The sequence below is a fragment of the Spodoptera frugiperda genome, chromosome 28 (assembly GCF_023101765.2).
Source record: "Spodoptera frugiperda isolate SF20-4 chromosome 28, AGI-APGP_CSIRO_Sfru_2.0, whole genome shotgun sequence".
NCBI lineage: Eukaryota > Metazoa > Arthropoda > Insecta > Lepidoptera > Noctuidae > Spodoptera > Spodoptera frugiperda.
The window spans coordinates 4,544,336-4,567,040 of record NC_064239.1 but is presented as its reverse complement, the minus strand read 5'-3'; the positions used below and the strand labels follow the sequence as shown (position 1 = coordinate 4,567,040).

The window sequence follows — 22,705 nt, the reverse complement described above, 5'->3', positions numbered from 1 at the left end:
GCAAGGACTCGATGACCACGTATCGTCTACGACAATAGGGTGGTTTTTAGTCAGTAAGTCTATGCCACTCTCTCTCATCTTATACAAGGCGGGAGAAGTCACTAGATGATTCCCCCCCCCCAAAAAAATGTAATTCAAGCGTGAGCAGTTCAGAATTAGTATGTGTATGCGGAAGTTATGACGTGTGAAATAAGAATGAAACAATAATAATCAAAGTCGACATTTATTTATTAAAATATCACAAAAAGCAATGTAATAATTGATTAAAGAGGTGTTATTTCTCTCTCGTGATGACTTATAAATCGTTATTGCCATACCTGGTCCGAGGTTTGAACCCAAAACCCCATTGCACGTGTAACCACTGGCTAAATCAACGAACTACTTTACGTTTCCACTTTTTAGTAAAATGTTACTTACTTAAAATGTACTGAAGTTAAACATATTTGTCTTGGAAAATATAAGAACATATTTTATAACAATTTTATAAAAATGTTGTAAGTTTTTAAAAGTATGTTATAACTTTTTCCGAGGAGACAAGACTGCCATCTAGTGAAAAACTCGCAAGATGGCATTAAAAACGACGCGTTGTTGCCACTTCATTCCCGGACAAGACAAGGCAAACTTTATTATCTGTCTATTTCACTCGGTTCATGGTGCCGTCTCTGTCTCGCGCGCCGCTTTGTGATTTGAAATTTATTCAGCCTTGGGCTAACCGTCGCCCGCGTACAACGTGCCCATGCTCGCCAGTAACGGAAATTTCGCGCCAAAGTTTACATTGAGGATTGGAAAATGAAATTATGTTTTGAAGTGCATCAAGTTTGAAAGTGTTAAAACTGCCTGTTCTAGTCAATTGGACTGACAAAAGTGTATCAACCGGCTACTTGGGAGTGTTTACGTGTACTTTGTGTGTGCAATGCATAACAGTTAAGTTGGAGTTAAGCACTTATTAAAATTGTGCAACATGGGCGCATAAGATTTGTTTGGAGTGTATAATTGATAGAAAGTATCCGGACTGCCAACATGGGGACCAATCGGCTGCTTTCACCATTTACTTTGCTGCTGATTTGTACAGGTAAGCGGAGCTACCTACTTACTTTCTGAGTCACCTTAGCTCAGCACGCCGCCGACGCTGCGTCGCTGTATCAACAAGCAAGGCTCGAGGCACAGTCCGCCTGTGTGCTAAGGTGTGACTATAAGTAGTACAATCACCTATGTGTGCGTTTGTTGACTCTTTAACCGTGTGCTGGGGAGGCTGGTTTAGCTACGTGGGGTAAGATAAACCTTTGTACGCGCTGTAGCCTCCTCAAGACGGACACTAATGTTTAGATTTATGCAATGCTGCAAGACCGCACTTTGTGTGCACTCTCAGTATGCCACTTTGTTAATTATGAGTAGCCGCAGTAATAATACACGGTTAGATTTTGTCCCACAACTACATACTTAGTTGACACTTAATTTTGCAAAGCATAATTCAAATTTATAAAATGGCACGCGCAATGCGGTATCCTTCCGTATAACGTACAATGCAATTTGTGATGATGGTTTGCTACACATTTAGAAACTGTTTAACTTTTAAAATTAAGTACTGTAGGCCCGTATTTAGTTAACTTCAATTGGAAGCCCTGGCATTATTATGTCAATAACAAAAGGAAATCAAGTCCTTTAGACAAAAAAATAAACCCATTTTTTGCAGAAACAAAATCCGGCCGGCGTGTTATTTTTTTCTAATTCGTACTGCTTTTTTATTACGGTCATAAAGTTAAATCAAAAATGTTCCTTTAAATCTGAAAAGGTATTTCAAGTTTATGTCGTTTTTTTTAAATAGAACTCATAACATGACAGAATTTGATTTCAAAAGAATGAATCCCTAGCGGTGACGGAACCAATTACTTTTGGGATTTTTAATGAAATGGGTTTTAATAAGTCTTTATATGTGTATGTGAAAATACTTCTGTGTGTCATAAATAATATACACAAAGAGGAAAAAACATAAGATACGTAAAATTAATTCGTTTTAAACCCACAGTTTATTTTTACTCGTAAAAAAGAAGTACATAGTCCAATAATTTCAAAACACCGGCTGTACATTGTCAGTAACACAAAACAGCCGAAAATTTTAACAAAAAAAAAAAAAATGTAATTTCTGTTTTGAATGTCGACAATTTTCTGCTCGGAATAGAGAAAGAAATATTCGTAGCCGACTCAAAGTTGAATGCGTAAATTAGGCAACGCCGGTGGTGCCGAGAGAGTGAAATCATGTTTATAAGAACCGGTTTTAATGCAGGTGTGCGGCGTTCGAGCCCGAGTAGGTCCACTAGTGGTCTTACCAAGTTATTTTAGTAGATCTTTTATATTATTCTTGTGTCCAACTATGCGTATCAATTAATCCACTTTTAAACTAAAGCATGCAGTTGTACGAGAAACAAGTAATGATGTTGATTTTTTAAACTGAGTGACAGTAATGAGCAGACAAATACAAATTGTTATTTTTACTTACATGCAGCGCCACGCCTTTATTTTTCGGAGTGTAGTCGGCCAATAAAGAATAAGTAGATACTAAAAGATTCATGTTAAAGTTGTATAACAACTTTTCATTAGTTTTGAATCGAAATAAGATAGACTTTGGCCAAGCTGAATTTTGGCCAAACCAGTTAAGCTGAGTTTTTACTGGCACTGCACACTGCATTGTAGGTATCTACTCTGTTATTAATCCTTAAGTAAGTTTGTTTTAATAGTTATCCCAAGAACAAATCTCCTATAAGCCAGTATTACGATTTTGAAAATTCAATAGCTTAAAGTTTTGGTTCAGCGAATCTTTATATTTCTGCCTAGAAATCACTTAGCTTTATCTAAAAGAAGAATCCAAAGTAGCCCAAAAATATAAATAGCATATGTAAAAAACAGCGAATACTTTTATTGTTGCAGCGAACAATAGTTTGTAACTTTATCGTTTTATATTTTCACTTCATTTTTGCATTGATACGTAAATGTTCACATTTGTGTAAATAACAGTACATAGTAACAATATTGGATTTCATTTCAATATGCGGATTATTTTGGAAATCCAGAGATTCTGGTTTTTGTTTACTAAAATCGTACGTTGTGATTCGGTGTAAGTCTTTTAGTTTTATATCTTCGGCCATCATCAATCAACTTCAATGTGGCTGCCCTCTCCCGCATTAGGTCCTCAAATCATGTCTGCTAACTTCCCAGGTTTATTTTTCATACCTTTCCTTCTTGACATTTTGTTTATTATTCTTTTTTTCTATGTAAATACATGTAATGAGATATTATCTATTTACTAGGATTGTACAACGTTAAAAAATACACATTACTTATGGGCACAACTTTTTAATTATCACATAAAATTAAGTATTCTTTTCCAAAGGATTTTTTTCAGGAACAGGTCTGTAGGTGCCCTTTTCTTTCGTTTTTTTAATCACATATTTTCCTAATGATCACTTTATTAAAACGGATAATTAATAATTACAATCGTTTAACAAGTAGAACCATAATCAGTTCACAAAAATGTATTAATGAAACTGACATCATGTAAATTGGGCATATCATTTATCGAGGGATGAGCATTGATTGAGTTGCAATCCAGCAATAATAAATAGATTTAAACTGAAGTCACTGCCGCTTTTAATGGACAAAGCATTTCCTACTGAATTAAATCATTCAATCCAACAGCAGCTTTGTTTCGCTTGCAATAGAATTGGAAATCCTTTGACTACTCTATATAGAATAAGCTAGAAAAACTTTTAAGTAATTAACAATTTAAGTTTAACCAACACAAACACTAGAAATAAACTTTTTCTAGATACTTTAAAAGTATACATTGTTAGTAAAATGGAGGGAAGCATTCAGGGTTTACATAACAACATAAAAGAAGACGAGCGTACCCGAGTGCTTCAACAAACTTCTCAAATTGTCCCAATAATGTAGCCAAAACAATTTACTAGGTTCGCAAAAATACTACCACTTGACTCCTTACATTATTAAAGTAGCTACGTAGGTACTTGCTGTGCAAAAACAAATAACTTTTATTGCTTAACTTTCCCTCTCTGCAATCGCAGTTACAGTTCGTTCCAAAACTCCTTTAACTACCGTGGATTTTAATGAACTAATCCAAAATAGCACTGAATTATTTTTCCCTTTTCCATCGCGGCCATACTATCTGTGCTAAAATTAGTTTGGGATATTTCAATGTGCATATTGCAGCCTGTTGGACTGCATGTAAGCATGTCCATATGTGTTCAGCAAGTTACTGTACTTGAGACAAGCGGCGCGTATTCCAATTCTATTTTTGTACATCCTTAGGTATCTTTCCAGTCTCCATTCTTAGCGGTTTGGATCCGTTTAAAATCGTTCGGTTTTCTTGAGAATGGTTTATTGAAATACTTCAAGTACTTAATTCAATAAACCATTCACTGTCAAATCGTATTTCTCAAAGAGTTGGAGGGAAATTGTTAGAAGCAGAACAATGAAAAATTTAGGATGAGAACGAAATTATATTTACAGACGATTGGAATTTTTTGGAAGACGCTTGTTCTTTCTAGAACCGAATTGTTAACACCCAAGTACCTATGTAGTTATATTCCAAAAAATGCTATTATTTCAAACAGATAATTTGGTAATTGATATTGCGCAGCACTTGATGGGTGTAGTGACCTCATTAGTTTCGATAAATTTAGGAGACAGGGTCACTTAGCAAATGAGCCTTATTACAATGAAATTTTAATTCTTCAACAATAAGTATTTCGTTCCCAACGGTTCGTTTGGTCGTCGTGGTTCAGTTCACAAGCAGCTCGTTTTCTTTTATTAGAACCTCGCAGGCGAACGAGGGCTTCCGTTTGCATGGGACTGATTGTCTACCGGTCCTTATTCGCCATTGAGTGACCCCGTCATATCACTCTTCATGCGTGAAACAATCGCTCCGCATCAAATAACCCCGTCCCTACCTGTTCTCATTATTATATTTGTTCCAAAGATAAACGATAAAGAACTTTCTGTACGGAATTGATGATTGAAATTAATAATTAATAAAGTTATGTGACAAGTTATTTTATACGTAATTTGGTGCCTAGTCCGTAACTTTCGTAACTCCGACACGTAACGTACACGTGTTATGTAATTATTTCCTTTTGAAATTAGTGAAAGTAATTTTCTTCAAGTTTCCTAAATTGTGATAATGTGACGTCCCCACCTTAATATATTAGAGGGCCTGTGTACTTGTTTACTCGTAGTTTATATTATTATGTTTAGTTGTACGAAGTAAAATGTTTCAATACATAAAATTCTAACGTTTTCAAATATATCTTTAGAGGTTTTACGACACCCAACACAAGTTCTAACAATTTGCACCGGTATTTACAATTAATTTAACGGCTTTCTAAATTGCTATAGTTATTCAACAACAACGAAACCTGATATGAATTGTTATCGTAACGTTTAAGATTTTTTCTTTAAAAAAGTAATTAATAAAAAAAAATCTCGCATAGGCACACGAAACACAACGAAATGAAATCAGAAAATTTTGAAACTAGTTGGTAACAGACATATAATGTTGTTAGCGTCATAATTTAAGTACTTCTCTCGGTAAAGAGGCTATTTTAATAAATTTAATTAAACATTATTTTTACTTGTGTAGTCTTAAACGCCTAGACACCTGGCTAGCCTAGCGAGTATTTTAATAGTGGTTTAAACTCACCATGTTTTATTTTGCAAGAAATTCATTAAGACCAGTATGTTACGAAGACTTCGATCGTTTATCGAATCGTTTTTGGAATCATTTGTATCTGTCGCCCAAACGTGACATTTTCCTGTAGGATTCTTTACTTACATGTCTGTCTTCTTTCTAATTTATCATCGACAGTGTGTCGAGAATGGTACAATGCCCTTATTTCATCTTAGACGTAAAATCTACATGTATCATCAAATAACACGAGCCGATAACACAGTAAATGTTACGAATGAACTCCTATTATTTCACGAGACAACAGCAGCTCATATAATAAGCTCTCTACAGCCCCCAAGCGGTACAAGACTGGCTGTCTAATGACTTACTCCGTTTACCTGTGATTTTTGCTTCTCCTGCACTATATTAACTTACATTTTCCTTCTATTTATACCACATATACGACACGTAATCCTCCGATCCAATTGGGTTTCCCTATAAATGTTATACGGTTAACCAATTGATCAAATATCGCGGGGGTATAATTTGGAGTCTCCTCACTGACTATGCTGACTCACGGTTCGTACGTCTTATCGAAAGTACGTTAGGTCCATTATTATATCGTTTTTCGTTTTGATATAGTTTCTGAAACTAAACGAAAACAGCGTTGGCTTATCTTATTGCCCCGAAAGTTGTTTTTCAGCTTAGTAAAAGTTTTCATATTGTTGTTTTGCGTAGGTGCAGAGCAACCGAGCCAAGTTGCTTGATTTCGGGGAAAACTGCGGTTTTTCCTTTTAAACCTTCGGGGTTATTATTACGCTAAAATTGTAATGTGAGTGGATACTACATGAAAGAACCCAAGTACGTTTTCGAATAGTGCTAATTAGGTTAACAAGTATCTTCCTACCCTATTTTTTGTAATAGCATATAGTTAAAATGGTTGCAACACAGAATTTATTTGAGTTTAAAAGATCACTACGTTTCGGATTTTCACATTGTCAATTAATTTGGATTAATCATTCTGTCAGTGACAGCACACACACTTACTGCCTGACTACTATCTATATTACCTACTGTTTTATGGAACACATTATTTACTTATTTTTGTTCTCGATCGATACATTAAAGGTTATGTTATGTAAACACAAAGAAGTTACAACAACAGTTTCTTTCATAAAACTCGCCACAAGTAAACTTGCGAATAATGTCAAACAACTTTTATTCATTCCATAACAGGGGTAAACTTTGCCTTCGTTCATTAATTCTTATAAGATGTTCGATAATATTGCAAATATTTCAGCTGAATATTCAGCAAATACTCTAACATAATGACAACGTTAATGATACCGGCAATAGAACCAATTTTGAAAGTGAATAGATTAAATTATGTAGAGCTACATTCAGTCATTCAAATTGCAAAATTCATTGGAATGTTTAGCGCCTTTGACCAAAACTTCATTTATGAAAATCATAGTTCGGGCAAACAGAATTTCGAGAATACCTTTAAGTATTTATCAGATATGATTAAAATACGAATTTGTAGTATAAACATTGAATTTTGTGTCATATTTGTTAATCAATAAACACCTTCACAAATGTATAAAAATAATTCGATTCTACATTTCCACGATGTTATTTTTTATTATCTTCCACAAAATGTAACAGGAGAGCGACACGACGCGCGCCGTCGAATTCGTGACAGTCAAGGTTCGAAATTAAAACCTAAACAAAAGAATGTGGATAGGTATCGCAATTTCGGTTCGAACGATTTTCGTTTTGGCCTGCGCCTTACAGCGCAGCGGCAGCGGTCTATCTGTAGTTGTGAAATAACTCGGTTACCCCGATCACGACTGTGGCTAAGAACTGTTCAAACTCTGTTCAAGAATAATTAACATTAATTAAGTAGTTTAGGGTTAGAGAGAGAAAGTGATCATAATTAACTGTTATTGACAATTTGACGCGCACGTCGCAAGTAGGCACAGTCTGCGCATGATGTCGAATTTAATAAGGTAGGTAATTATTAGGCTGGCAATTTTCATCATACGCCATAATTAATTCAAAACTTGTGAAACGCCGAACTAAGTGCTGCGTATAGAAAACGTATCGCAGACACGTTGAACAGAACTTGGCTGAACCCAAGAGATTTGCTACATGTGGAAATGTGACTAATTGCTTAAAGAGCATTTACTGGGTTTGTGATAAAATTTCACCGTATCAAGGTAGCGATCGTATTACGTTCTATGTTCACACGATAGTGCATTACAGGGACGTATAATTATACTGACGTGACTGGACATAATTTAATAGTAAATTATCCGACATCATGAAAAGATTGTGACGACACGCCTCTATAATATTCCCTGTCATTAAATTCCTAAATAAACAATTAAATTTAAATGGATTGAATTCTATCATAATATTATGAATTGAATGATGAAAAACCTAATAGTCTGTTTATTACAAGTATTAACCTAAATCCTTAAACATACCCATACATTACACGTATTAATAAATTGAAAATAACACACACACAAAGTCATAATAATAACGTTTATAAAACGGTTTTTAGTTAAAGTGCTATGCGCATTGAATAATAAGTAGGTGAGTGTTTGTTCTATATAAGCATTTACCAAGTAAATTAGTAAGCTAGTTTCAAATCGTGCTACGTATATCTAGATCTATGGAGCCGGTTTAACGATTATTTTCCTAAACTTACTAGCCCATATCATGTAATTATATTGTATCACGCTAACGCCACTACGGCAACTCGGTGCATACTTAAACGTGTTATGTATTAAAACAGTAAATACGTTATGTGGTATGCCGAGTCTTGAGAATATTCCGAGATATTTGCAATATTTCCAGTGGCTTTGTAGGGCGGCGCCGCGCGTTGTCGCCGGCCGGCTTGTCAACCACACTAATGGTCAGGGTGGAAGGATTTTGTAACGGAACAAAGACAATCTCCAGCGAAACCTTTCATAACTTGCTCAATTTCCGTTTTTCTTACATTGAGGGATTACTGCCGCATCATTTTGTTCTAATTATTTTCTTAATGTAGCTGGCTATTTGTGCGTCCGCCTCACCGACTTGTTATTTTAACGGTGAAACGACCATTAATGACAAGTAAATGGTGAATAATTTGTAACAATTACAAGTATGGTAATAGCTGTCTCCAAGAACTGTTTAGGTAAACTGTTCATGATTAATTGATACAGCAATCAATCATCATTCATTTGTCACTATTTAATGGAACATTTTTTTGTTTTACTTGCGCTGATGTCACTATTTTTTTAGAATTATTTCTACTTTACTGTAGGTATTTTCTTTATGAATTTCTTAAGAGCCATTTGTATTTCCGATATGAAGAACATTACCTGTTGTTTCATATAAAAATCAATTTTTAAAAGAAGGTGTTATTTTCTGTTTGTAATAACAGGCTATTCCACGTTCCGCATTGGTGTAAAGGGATTCCTTTTCACCAATCTGGAGCATGTTCGTACGAAACTCGAGGAAAACGGCGCAACGAGAACGACATATTAAGTGCGTCTATGTGGCCCTAGTTACTGCTCTCCTCTTCACCTTTTCTTTTAAAACCTTTGGAAATGGCTGCGAATCACGATATTTCGGATTCTTGGTGGTAAACAAAAGTGTTTGGGGTTTTTCGTTATTACGAGTATAAGACTGAAGTCTTGCGATCTGGGAAGTTTGGCGATCTTAAATATTTAGGTATTGTTCTTAGAGCGAGTGGAGTGTATAACGCTGCTTCTTTGCACTCAGCTGTATTATAATACTAAATAGGGAGACTTGCAGACTTGAGTAACCCGTGCATGTAAACCCTAATATTTTCTGTGTCAAACAGACTTGAATTGAATACTACAACTTCAACTGGTTAAGTAACGTCAGTGACATCAGATTATAATACGACCAAAATGGATGAATAGAGGGATGTATACAAGAAAGCTAACAACTCAATATTACAGCGCACCTGTGTGCCTACCCATCTATTTCACAGAGCTACATGAACGTTCTGTCAATACAATGAATTATTCAGCCGAAAACGAAGCGAACAAATTATGAACGTTTCATGTGCGTGTCATAATACAGGTTATCTGATAGAAAATTAATTTCCTGCGGTGTTCCATTCGATTTTGATGTTTGATCTTCTGTTAATTATTCAGCTAAGTAAGTTTTGGCAGTCAGACATTGCTTTTATGGCGGAATAGTTGCGTTTTCATTATAGTCGATAGCCAAGCGCGTGTTGCAAATAGCTAGGAGAGTACCATTCTCTTTAACATGGGGTTAAACAGACAAGTAATGGATGTACAAAAGGGTGTTACTATTCACCCCTTAAAAGAAAAACAACCGTTATGGTAAGAAGTTACGCTTTTTTAATATCACGTGGGTGTACACCTATAAGGGCGAAGAAAAATGGAATAAGCACCGTGTCCTATTTAAAAGAACGTCGATCTTCGCAGTGAATGCTTGACACTTATACTTATCTATGTATACGTATTATGTATTGCGCCAGTAATTCACGTGTTATGACAGGTAGCGCTTTCACCCCGTTGTTAACGTTGAAGTGAATTTTCTTGTGGTACCTCCTTGACTATCACAAATGATGAATTGTACTTTACCTAGAATTATGTCATGAAAAATAAATTACGTATTTAATGTGCTACTAAATATAGCTTTTATATTACAATGGAGTGAATTGTGAATGTGAATTTCATGTTGTGTCATTGTTTCGTTCATTAATTTACCTACGAGTACTTGTAATGAAACGATCTTTATAATTTGAAGTATTTGATTATTCATGTCATTTGCCTTTGTTGGTTTCTGAGATACACAAACCACTGGTTAAACATGGACGATGGATTCTTGAAAGCGAAATATTATTGAGTTCCGAAACTGACCACGTCTCGAAACTTTAATATTGTGTTCAGTTTGTCACAGACGACTCCCCATATGTCCACTAGCATATGATACTTCCGAATAAATAACCAAGAACTATGAACCTTTTTGTTTGTTTTGTGATAAACTTATTATTGATTTACGTTACATTAAGATTAGAGAGAGAACTTCATACAAAAAGAGATTTTCAGTCAAGCCAAGCCAAGCAGTCGCGAGAATTAAGACACGTACTTATAGTGGGCACTTTACTTCTACCAGTAATTTGATTAGTTCCACTGGCGAGGTGCCAAAGTCCAGGCAGGGAAGTAAATTCGTAAGAAAACGTCAAATGTCCTTTACTTCTTAGTTATAAGTAAAAAACTTAGGCAATGTAGCTGATTGATGATCAACTATACATAATAAGGAATAATTTAAGTTATTTATATATACTTTTTGTATATAGGTATCTTATTTACAAAGTTGATAACAATAGAATATATACTACAATCCTTTACTAATTCGTCTAATAACCTAACAAAACTATTAGATGTTGCCAAACTCACAGCTCACTGAGTTTGTACAGATTTCCAATTGGCACGGTTAATCGTTTCATCTCCAAAACCGCCTACAACAAACTGACAAATAGCCTAATCGATTGCAATATATCAATGGCTATCACTGTTTAACATAAAATCGGATCTAATTGTGGTTTCCATGGAAACTTAATTAGGGAAACATTAATTGCTGAAATCGTTATCGATAGTGCTTGTAACCATGAGCACTAAGGCTCATTTTCAGATTTATTTTTATCGTCTTGCATTCAATTTTCTATTCAGGTACCATATTGGTCAGGGTGTCTTGTAGTAAGCATACATTCTTTTACACGGAACAAAATTATGGGACATTATTGGCGAAAAGTGGGCATTTCTCTGCTTAAGCCCTAAGAGAATGATAGACGGAGTGTTATTGTCTCCTAACATTTAATATAGGTGATGTTATAAGGTATATTCCATGCAGACTAGTGTAAGTCTTTCTTTGATTACTAGTTCTGTTATTATTAGTTGCTCCATTACAAAGTTTCAATTGCCATGCAGCACATTAAACTACTCTAATCAGTGAAATAGGTTTTCAACTCTGTCATCAAGTATTAAAGTAGATAATCTATTGAAGAAATTTAAAAGTTTGGAGTATCTTGACTTGAAGCTGTCTGAACTACGGACAACTTGGGAATAGTTTAATGAAACTAAAAATATCTTTATGTATTCTGTATATTAGCAAAGTACCTAATTTACTGAATTTAGATGTTACGTCCAGTTTAATAAAGTTGCTAATTCAATGAACGACCTTTTTGATAATTTTTGTTAATACATAACCTTAATAACGTTTACAAGATACCTAATTATCTTTGGTCTAGAACATGACATTTAGAAGGACATTATACATATATTTGCTAAGTCGAGAAATGGTCCACCGTTTAGTCCAAAAAACTACGCCTACTATGTAATAAGGGACAAACATTCATACGTATAAACAACTCTATGAATATCCGATAATATTCCCTTATTCATTTGTTTACAGACAATATTCCAACCACACTTTGTGTTCAAAGAAAAACAGAAGCTTTTGATTAAAAAATACAACATCACATTTTCTTTATCCAATAAACCATGTATTAATGAGGAAATTATTCATTTAAAATATCACCACCACATCTCATGTACACGCATCTCGCGTCCGTGTACTTAACTTTTATTTAATGATCTCCTCTGTACGCTTGAATTCCTTGTCTCTTACATATTTTTTATGATTTACAACGCTTTTCCAATATAACGGGAGCGCCATTATAATAATCCGGAAAACTGGAATACACTGCTGGCAACGTGCTAATCTGTCATCTAAATACGCTAAGCCCATCTGATATTCGGGTTTAAGAAAGATAAAGATGACTCGAACAGCTAATCTTTTACAATATTTTGTATAATCTCCAGTTGGGTATTTGACTTTATTTTCTACTTAATTCATATTCAAGTCTTTTCTGGTTTTTAATAAGTAAATGGGATAAGGTAAGTTAGTAAAAACTTTTTGCAATCAAAGTATTAATTACTGCTTTATTAGGTACAATACTCTCATTGAAATAATGCCAAAAATTACTTGAATGAAACAAGTAAAAACTTTCCAAGTTAGGTAAAGCATACCAATCTCAAACTTTTACTATAACGTGGCCAACAAACACACGTAACACAATACAAAATATAGTCAATAGTTTGTTTATTTCTAGCATAAGATACGCTATACATCACTGTCCTCATTATTCTGCCCATTACAAAGGTATGTCTACACTATAGCAACCACATTGAGAGAGAAAAAAGTATTAGAGGTATTTTCACAAGTTAAAAAATGTAAAAGTAAACAAGGGTAGAACTGTAACCGTGCAATTAATCGCGCTGGTTGAGACTATTTGTTGAACACTTTAAATAGTAAAGAGCTTTCTGCAAACACTGTCCTCTGACCTCTGTATTAAGTTTACTCAGCTATCTGGCTGTATGAGCGTTATGGCTTTACTCATTACTTCGCAATTAGCAGCTACGTAAGTGGATAATATTTGTTTTGTGTGAGTAAAACTACATTATAAGGACATATGTACAGCCAATCAATAGCATTTAATATGAATAAAAATATGTTACGATCAGTTCTACGAATAATTATCAGCTATCTCTAATATGTATAGTCGATACAAAACAAAATTAAACAATCTTTCCCCTTAATCCCGTGTTATGTTAAGGCGAAAATATCATCCCGCCCACAAAGCCATTTTCTCGTAAAAATAAAATATTATGCTCCTTCATTGTTGGCTGTATGTGTTTAATCAATCAATATAGCTGTTCCCAGTGTACTGTTTCACGTACTCTCGCATGCCTGTGCCAATTCCCCCAAGTTCCATAACAACACCAGGTTTTCATTCATCATTTGTAAGAATTTCTTTTTTTCCCTACATTATTACGATATGTACCGAAACTTTTCAGTCGTGTTAGTATTTCGAATTTGTTCGTCCATTTTTGTTGGAATTCGCTTTTCGAATGAATAACAAACAAAAACTACTATTAATTGGTAAACGTCAATTAGTAGTAATCTGGTTTGTCGATGTACCTAAGTGATTTTTTGGGAACAAAGCTAATTTATGAATTACTTCTATTAAAATAAATCTCCAACAGATTTATGCATACTTATTTGTTTTTTAAAGTAAGTCATACATGACAAACCGAATGGATGGGGTCAAGGGACCGGCACGTATTTCAATCTTCTAGATGTTGAATAAATAAATTCAATACAAGCTAAATAAATCCACAACGTGCCGAATGTAGTGGTGGCCTACCTTTATAAAGATTCGACGGGCTCTTGTTTTCGCATAAGATAGGAAAATGTGAAGTCGGCCTTGTGAATAACTTTTCCTTCCCCACGCATATATCCGAGGATATAAAAGCTAAAAGCGGTATAATAAAACAATATGGCCTCCGAATAGAGGTGTCTAATTAAAATGTTCAACACGAGGGAATTTGTACAGTTCCAGATCTCAGACTGAGGGTCGCGTCGTCGACTCCATGAACTCTGAAATCTTTATTAACTGGAATAGCTTTGGCTTTGCACTTTAATAATTTTGTCACTAGAATGAAAGGCGACGACTGCGGAGGAAAGTTGAAAATGAAATCTTTTGCTACTGTTTGCTTTCTATAACAATAATCTTTCGTATAACGCAGCTCTTCGCGGATTTTCCACTTAAGTTTTCTTTTTCGAAAAGGGTTTCCCCGGGAAAAGTGTTTATTATTTATCCAGGGTTGGTAGTTTTATATACGTATTTTTTAAATCACAACCAACAAAAGGTTCTCAGTGAAGATTTATAGCGGACGATATTTGACGACTCGGCTTATGCGGCGAATTCATTTAAACTGAGTTATGTTTCCATTGCATGACGCACGATAACTTACTTTGTAACCGTTCCAAGTCATGGAATAACAACTATTATAAAATCGATTACTTAGGCATTTTGTTACCTGTTGATTACGCGAAACGCCCCGCAAACGGTTAGTCTATTCAAATAAGCAAGTTAATTCCGGGTCCTCTGTAATTACTGAAAGACATAGACCGCGCACTGTATTACGATTGTCCCCCTGCATCATCCACACAGTGTACGTGTGATCCACGTTATTTCATACCATTTTCTAGTAACTGCATCGACGTTACATATGTAAGTGGGTACTTCGGTGTGTATTGTTCGTCGTCTGCAAAACAATAGTCGCGCGGTTATTTGCACGCCACTGTTCGACCTGATACAATGGGTGTTTGTGTCTTATCTCTCCGTTCCCACTATCCCATTCGCACAAAATTTTCTCATTACACTTTATTTCTTTTTGTGACGGAATAAGGTCAATGTGCGTAAGAAAATGTCTTTAAACTTACATTACTATTCATTGTTCGTTGGAACCAACTACGAGTAGAGTTGTTTACTGCTGGCATCCTTTCATAGTTATAAAAAATATTATTCTGATTTCATGTTGGCAGTTATTTTTCCCTACGAATTCAAAATATAACACCCGTTTACGGTCTCACTTGCAGTCTCACTCGTAAGGCGTAAGTAATACCGCTTCATTGATACAAGTACAATCTCTCCGGGGTCGAGAATAATGGCACCAACTGTACGGTTTCCAACATTTATTTAAAAAGGCATTGGTGAAGTTATCTGCAAAATTTGTTAAGTGGAATAACTTCCAGTTTATTTCAGCTAGAAAGTTGCGGAATGTCGCTTTTGGGAATTGTTTAAGAGCCGAACTTGAACACAATTAAGAAACACTTAGAAGAACTACGGCTGTTGAAAGTTCGGACGAAAGTATGAGTGGTAAGAAATACTGTCGTAAAAACAAGATTGTATTCGGTGGAGAGGTTTTTGAGGTCAAAATGTTTTAGAAAATTCTAGTCTCGTCCTGCCTATATTCACTAAAATATGACATCCAAGTACTATTTTGTCTCTAGAGTTGAAGAGAAAACCTCAGAAAACCAAAGTTATATAAGTCCTTACATAAAAGCTAATGACGCCTGTAAGATGACGGATAGGTCTGAAAATGTGGGGCAGTCTGCAGGGAATGTGGGAAAATATAAAAGATTATTGTAATTATCTTAAAAGTTTCGGTCCTGGCCCTTAATCACGGAGTTTGGAGCGGGTCTTGTGTACATTGCGTTCCGCGTCACGTGTGAAGCGTCCGTTAACGAAACTGCCTCACACTCGAGATACGAGGGCGCATTATGTATTCCTCGCGTCGCGCGAGTACCGGCGTGCGGCGACAGAGGCTTCTAAGGTCGTGCTATTTGTCCTACGAACAGGCACGTGTGAGCTTGCCCAACGTTTGCGAGAAAAAGATACTGGTTTTTGTGGCGTCGGATTCGGCAGCTTAATGACGCTCCACAATGAAGACGATCTGTTATCAGACGTATTGACGCGTACCCGCAGACTTATTGTCATTTATCAATAACGTGGAGCTTCCATCAGTGCTACGGTGGGCGAAATGAAAACATTCCGGAATTTTATTAAAATCGCTGAATTGCTGCAACAAAATTGTCAATTTAGCCGACCTTTTATAATAGCGAACCAGATGTTCACAGATAAAACATTTATTTGGCCATAGGCAAATTACATTCGGGACCATGTAAATAGGAATGAAAACATTTTTTTAATAACGAGAAAGGTGAAATCGCAACAATAATAAAATGAGACGATACTCCGTGGACGTGTTCTAACGTCTTAACAAAAGTGATACGGACAAAGGAAGAAAGGGGAATCAGGATTCTAAGGGATAGGTAGGGTTTTTAGCAACAAATAGCGAATTAGAAGAAAGTAGCCCATTTATTTAATTGCCAATAAGCCTGATATAATAGACAGAGCCGAGCAAACAGACTACAAAACTAAGGATTACACGTCGGTTTTGTTCCCAACAGTATTATCTGACTTCTACAGATTTTTATTATAGTTACGGAGAATTTTGTATGACGCCCTTTGTAATCAGTGAATGGTTCCGTTTATAGTGCGGGGTTTGATTGCACTTTAGATTACATTTTTAATTAACGAATAGGAATATTCCTTGTAGGCAGTACTTATAACGAAAAGTGAATTAATCAAAGGATTAAAGTTGCATTGTAATTCAGATATCTCAGAGGTATGCAGTAGTACATATAACAGTGAGAAACCGCACATGTGATTAGTATATAAATTATATCGGTACATAATTAATGTTTGCCAAAAGGCGAACCTCATGTTGCGTGTCTGTTGGCTACTTGACATTAATTAGTAAATAACCCTTCGCTGTACTTATATATTCGAAAATAATGTTTGGTCTGTAACCAGTAAAGGGCCGGATGGTTAAACATAAGCTGGTAATTAGGGATCTTAGGCGAGGAGCCTGCTTACCGTCCGTAATCCAAAATTTCTGTTGAGACTCTTCTCATTTAGCCCTTCGTTTACTGGTATCATCGTAGACATTTGGCTCAGTAGAGTAGCGCTTTAATTTACTCCGTATTATTTCATCACGAAGAGAATCTTTGACCTTTAAGTTTTTTCGTTTTTCCTATACAAAAAAATAATTTAACTTTGTACAAGATACCTAAATTACGTTTATACGTAGTTATGTACCAGTACCTATTTAAAAAAAATGTTCTTTGATAAATAAATCTGTTTGTCAGCTAAGATATTAATTTAACAGTATTAGTATGTAGATGAAATAAATAAAGAATGTCTCTTATCACTTTTTAAGTATTTACTATATCCGTTCCACTCGTGTTTATTAAAACCAGCACTTTCATTTTGTTTTGTAAACTTTCCAACATCTTCTCGCGTCGTGACAGACTTTAGCTTATAACAACCATAATAAATGATACACTCAAGATTTGCAGTTTATTAAATATGAGTATAAACTGTAATTAATTTATTATATGAAGTGGAATGAAACCACCAACGAGGAAATTTGTCAACGAGGGAACTAAATATAACACAAGGCTATGCCGCGCGTTAAAATGTACAGCTCCAGTCATTAAAACTACCCAAACTTCGAGTTCTCGACCCCAAAATATAATGAACGATTTTCGAGTGATAACTATGAGAGTTAATTAAATAAGAGCGGGTTCGAGCGCGAGATGTTACACGTCATTAGCACGTTTCTGTTTAATCGAGTTTAATTTCGAGTTGTAATTGAGGCCACATAAAACCTATGGTAGGTAACAAACAAGGGAGGTTAACCTCCCCCGGCGTGTGCCTAAGCGTTGCGGCGCCGACCAATTCAATTGCTCCGCTTTTCTTGCTTTAACCGAGCCCCGAGCTTTTTGATTAAAACTTTAATAAAACCGAGCTAAGTGGAATATTAACTGCTATGCAACGTTTAATTATCAAAATAAAACTGATTTCATATTTTAATGTGGAAAGTGGATATCACTTATTGCATTTAAGTAACTCATTGTTTGCCTAGAAAACTTGAACTGAATACTAAAATTCTAAAGCGACCCTTTGTACAAAAAACGAGTAACGTTATTATTTAAAAACACGATTCAAACCTTAAAAAGCTATTAGTCTGACTTTGGTAAAGATTAAATTCTAACACAATAACAAACTAGAATAATAGGGAAGAATTTTGCGAGCAAAGATGAAACAGTTTAAGGCCACGCAGCCCACGCAACACGTTTTAGGTTGAGAACAGCTTATTATGTACAGATATATATGTATAACTGCAGATCTACTATACAACGTATATCTACCTGAGTGGTGAACAGACGGTCGATGCATCTGGCTTCGTGATTTCGGTGTACGCAGGGCGGCGCCCGCGCCGCTTACCTGTTCAGCCAGTCTTTGCCATCCCTTTCTTTCCCTCTACCAATAATAACTTGATCTCTGTCGCACGTGAATGTAGCCATGCAACATCGCTTCTACGTATAAACAGTGCTGCCAACGGTATAAGACGAATTGAGATGTAGGTTGTAACTTTCTTTCATTTTGTTTACTGTGAAAACAGCACTGCTTACGTTATTCGCTAATTTGAAGCAAACATTAGACCAGTCTTGGTTCTATCAAATTTAGATTAATGCCGCTACAATTGGTCTACATGTAGAAAAGTTTATATTGCAAATCAAATAATAAATTGTTCCACACTATCTGTATGTATTTCCTAAATTAAACCAAATATTTGCAAATACAAACAATTAAATTAATTAATCTAGAAATGAAACAGTTGAATAAACTCTATCACATTTACAAAATTTTACTGCGTTTCTGGTAAATCCATTTTATTTACAGATTAAATATTATCTCGATGTAAAGTTTAGATATTGGCAGCACTGCGTGCCACTCAAGCTGTAGGGCCCGCGCTCACGGCCGGCCGGCGCGCCCGCAGCCGTTCTGAAACGTGATCGTTTTACTTACCTGACGGCCGAGTCTATGCATAATGCCTTCTCTATATTGTAGATGATCACAAGTCGCCAAACAGCGTTATTTTAACTGTGCCATATGTTTCACTCGCTCGTCAAGGTTTTTACAATCTCGTTGACATTTTACAATGCATGCGTCGTTGGTCATTATTATTTATACGAGATATATTATGTTCAATGTATCGAATGGAATCCGAACCAATCTCGCTAAGACCGTCTGTTCGTGTGTAGCCTGTTAGTAGACGTGTACTGGAAGTTAGTAGGAACCACTCGACATTCTGTGCTGAACCTGAACGAAGGTATTTGGCAATGAACGAGTCGAGTTGTAACGGTATCGGTGGTATGACGACTGAATGCAAAAACACTTGGCCTTACACATTCAACAGCTAAGTGCACTTTTTCATTTGATTCTTGATCTAACACCGTCTCACACTGTGTAAATAAGCTGCAAATAATATAATTCGTTACTCACAATTCTTTATTATATCTACGGCCTCAATGATGTGCAGGTAGCAATAAGATTTGGTGTCAGGGTCTAACAAAGTTTTATTTTTTAATTTGCAAACACGGCACAGCCCGGTTCTGCGGTTGATGAGAGTAATTAGTTTACTCCCTCTCTAAAAGTAACCTCCTCGACAAAGGAAAATTGAGTGTGAAGTTACGTTCAGAGGTCCCAAGGAATTATGTAAATAAGAATTAGATTGCTGTTATACTTGTGTTGAAATCATTTCAATAAGCTTTTATCTAAAGTATCAGCATTACCTTAAGTAAGGTAACACGAGAACTAACGAACGAATTACTGGAAAGCTAATTCAAATTCTTAGTACAGATAAGGAAGACTATGGCAAAGAAGCCCTAAAGTCTTGAATCTTATTCACAAAGATATAAAACTTAGTTTCCTTTTGAGGCCAGAGCGCAAAAGATTGTGAAAAAAGAATATTAATATTATTCAACGTTATTACACTGAAATTCATAAATCCGTAACTAGCATTTCTCTTGAATAAGATGAAACGAGTAATAAACCAAGAAACAGACAGTGTTAGCTAAGCTTGAAATATTATAAATATTCATCATCAGTCATCTTGTCTTCAGTGCGTTTCATTATTCGCCTTTTTGTTTGTGTATTGTTGATGAGTCCGTAGTGCTTTCTGACCTAGACAACGTTTTTTATTAATCAATCGCCCGCTGGCCGCTGTAAATAGCGAAAAGAAAAAAGAATTGTCTTGTCTCGCACAGATACAAATACAGTATTAATTGTTTATACACGTTAATACGAAAGCTATTCACGTGAGTGTCAGTGAGGACGGGCAGAGTGGGGTCGGGTGTAGCGGATTCTGTCCCGGATGTGTCGTCGCCGCGTGAGGAGAACGCACCACATGTTAGCTTTTACCAAGAGTTGCCCCTCGTTCCACGCACATGTCGAGCTTTGAGCAAAAAACGCTCACAAATATGTATAGCACCCATGACACGTTGAATAGTTCCTGTGTAATGACACTTTGAACTTGTTATCTTAACTATTACTTTTCAAGTGGGCCTTTGGCCCGACACGTGTTATTACAAAACGATGGCTTTCTTGTGGACGTCACAGTCGCTCGCTGTTTGATTAATAACCCTGCCACTTCAAACTTAACGCTTAAATTACATTGTTCCGTTTCCAAGAAAGTTAAACTGCTTCGAAAACATTGTCAGTTTTCATAAAACAAAGTAGCTTGTAGATGATTTCAATTAACAAATTGGCCCTTGTACTTTTACATTTATTTTTATAATAAAATTTCACCAAAGTTTAATCGACCAAACTGAATCGGCTCGACGTTTTGACGCTCCCAAAGCGGGGTCTGATATTTATACAATTGTATTGCTATAGCAGTGATTGCCGGGTAGTTCAATAGACATTGTTCGATTTTTTACTAACATTCTGTTAGAAGGGACCGTCAGAAAGTGTTATTATTACATAAGCTTCGTATCTAGACCGAGGTTATAACAAGATATTAAATAATTTAGCGATAACGCTATCCCGTCATTAATAGCTTCCAATTTATTCATGTTGGTGCTGGTACTTCGTCGATAATGACAGGAGCAGCAAGTCGAGTGGCAATCCAATCTAGCTAATGACAAAACTTCCTCCTAGGAAATTCGCTCTACGCCATGCCAATATTAGCAACACAAATTAAAATTGGGTAAAAACTTTCGGCAGTTTTAAAGTTTCATTCTGCTGACGCGGTGTGTGTAGGCAGCCACTAGTGAACCCTGGCAACAACTAAAATGTATGAGTTTGTACATTGAGATTGGTTGTTCGCACGCGATATGTATTATTGATGGCCCTTCCTTAAACTGTGATGAAGTGGACTTCTAATAAATAAAGATGATAGTTGCGGGAACAGTCTGGAAACTTGTCGCGTACTGCTCTAATACAGATGCTATTTTGTTGTTGGAAACACTTGTGCATTAATTCTAATTTTGGAGTGTTGCAGTACATCAGAGCAAACAACTGTTCCGTAACTACTAATACTGTGCTCGGCGTAACAACGCGGTTCCGTCACCGCGCGCGTTGCTACTAGCACTGGCACTACTAGGGAAGCCGTTAAATGTACACTGGATGCATTTTCAGCGTTTGCGTTGTAAGCGATCGCAGTGATTTAATGTCGTATCAAGAGACTCGTGCATTAGCCACTCCATGCACGTTATTAAGCTTCCTACAAATACCTACCAGTTTAGTCATTAAACTTTCCAGAAATTTCCTTTTAATCGCCTCAATTCAATGGTGATTAGTTACAAAGTATTTGAATATAATTCCAAAGTAACTTGGTAGGTACATTTGGGTTCACAAGTCCGCGTTTTAATGGGCATCGGATATTTTAAAATGTCTCTACATTCAACAATACAGTGTCAATACACAATTTCGCCAAGTGTATGGTTCTTTACAATGTCATCTCGAGTTTCTATGAGGTCCTATTGCGAGCAGGTAGGTACGTAACGACAAAAGGACTTGGGTTATTCTTGAATACAACAAAGAAAGTAAGGTGTACCTTCTTACCTGAGGCAAACTCAAACATGTACGAGTATAAATAATATTTCAGATGGTTCTACTCAAACATACTTTTGAATGAGTTCTACATTTTCGTCGTGGTTATTATTATCGTTTTAAGTGTGCAAAACGAGGGTTTAAAACGGCGCAGTGGACTAGTTAGTACGGCGGGCCCGCGGGACGTCCTGCGAAAGAGATTTATACATCGTTAGACCGACACAAATGTCCGCGTCAATTTATTATGTAAATAACATAAAGATATATCCAAGCTTCGCCGAAACATTTTTGTAAACCATAATCTATCCCCAAGTTTTACAGCGACGCGTTTCCCGGCCCTGGGGGGAAATCAAAAATGTATTCGTTTCAAATGTCCCTAGCAGGCTCTGGCTGGTATAATCATAAAGTCAATTTTAACGAAAGGAGACAAATGCGTTAAACATTAAAAGCTTCCGAATAATAAGTCTATTTCAATCTTAAGAAATAAATAGCTTGTCATGAATTATTGATGTGGATTAAGCCAGGTGGGGCGTTTTGTTCACGTTTCAGCAATTTAAAATTGTACTAGGTATTAAAACCTTTTTAATGTGGTTTTCATAAAACATGTCTGTGCGATAAAACCAATCACATTCCTGCAGTGAACAGCTTTAAAGCAA

At 35.9% G+C, this 22,705-nt stretch overlaps 1 protein-coding gene across 1 annotated transcript in view; it reads left to right on the top strand.

Moving 5' to 3' along the window:
- Positions 1 to 682: 682 nt before the first annotated feature.
- Positions 683 to 22,705, top strand: part of LOC118265498 (titin) — a 60,299-nt gene continuing 38,276 nt past the window's right edge. The window contains exon 1 of the mRNA XM_035578400.2: positions 683 to 1,072. Coding sequence (XP_035434293.1) covers positions 1,021 to 1,072 — 52 coding nt within the window. The 5' untranslated portion in view covers positions 683 to 1,020. The remainder of the gene's footprint in view (positions 1,073 to 22,705) is intronic.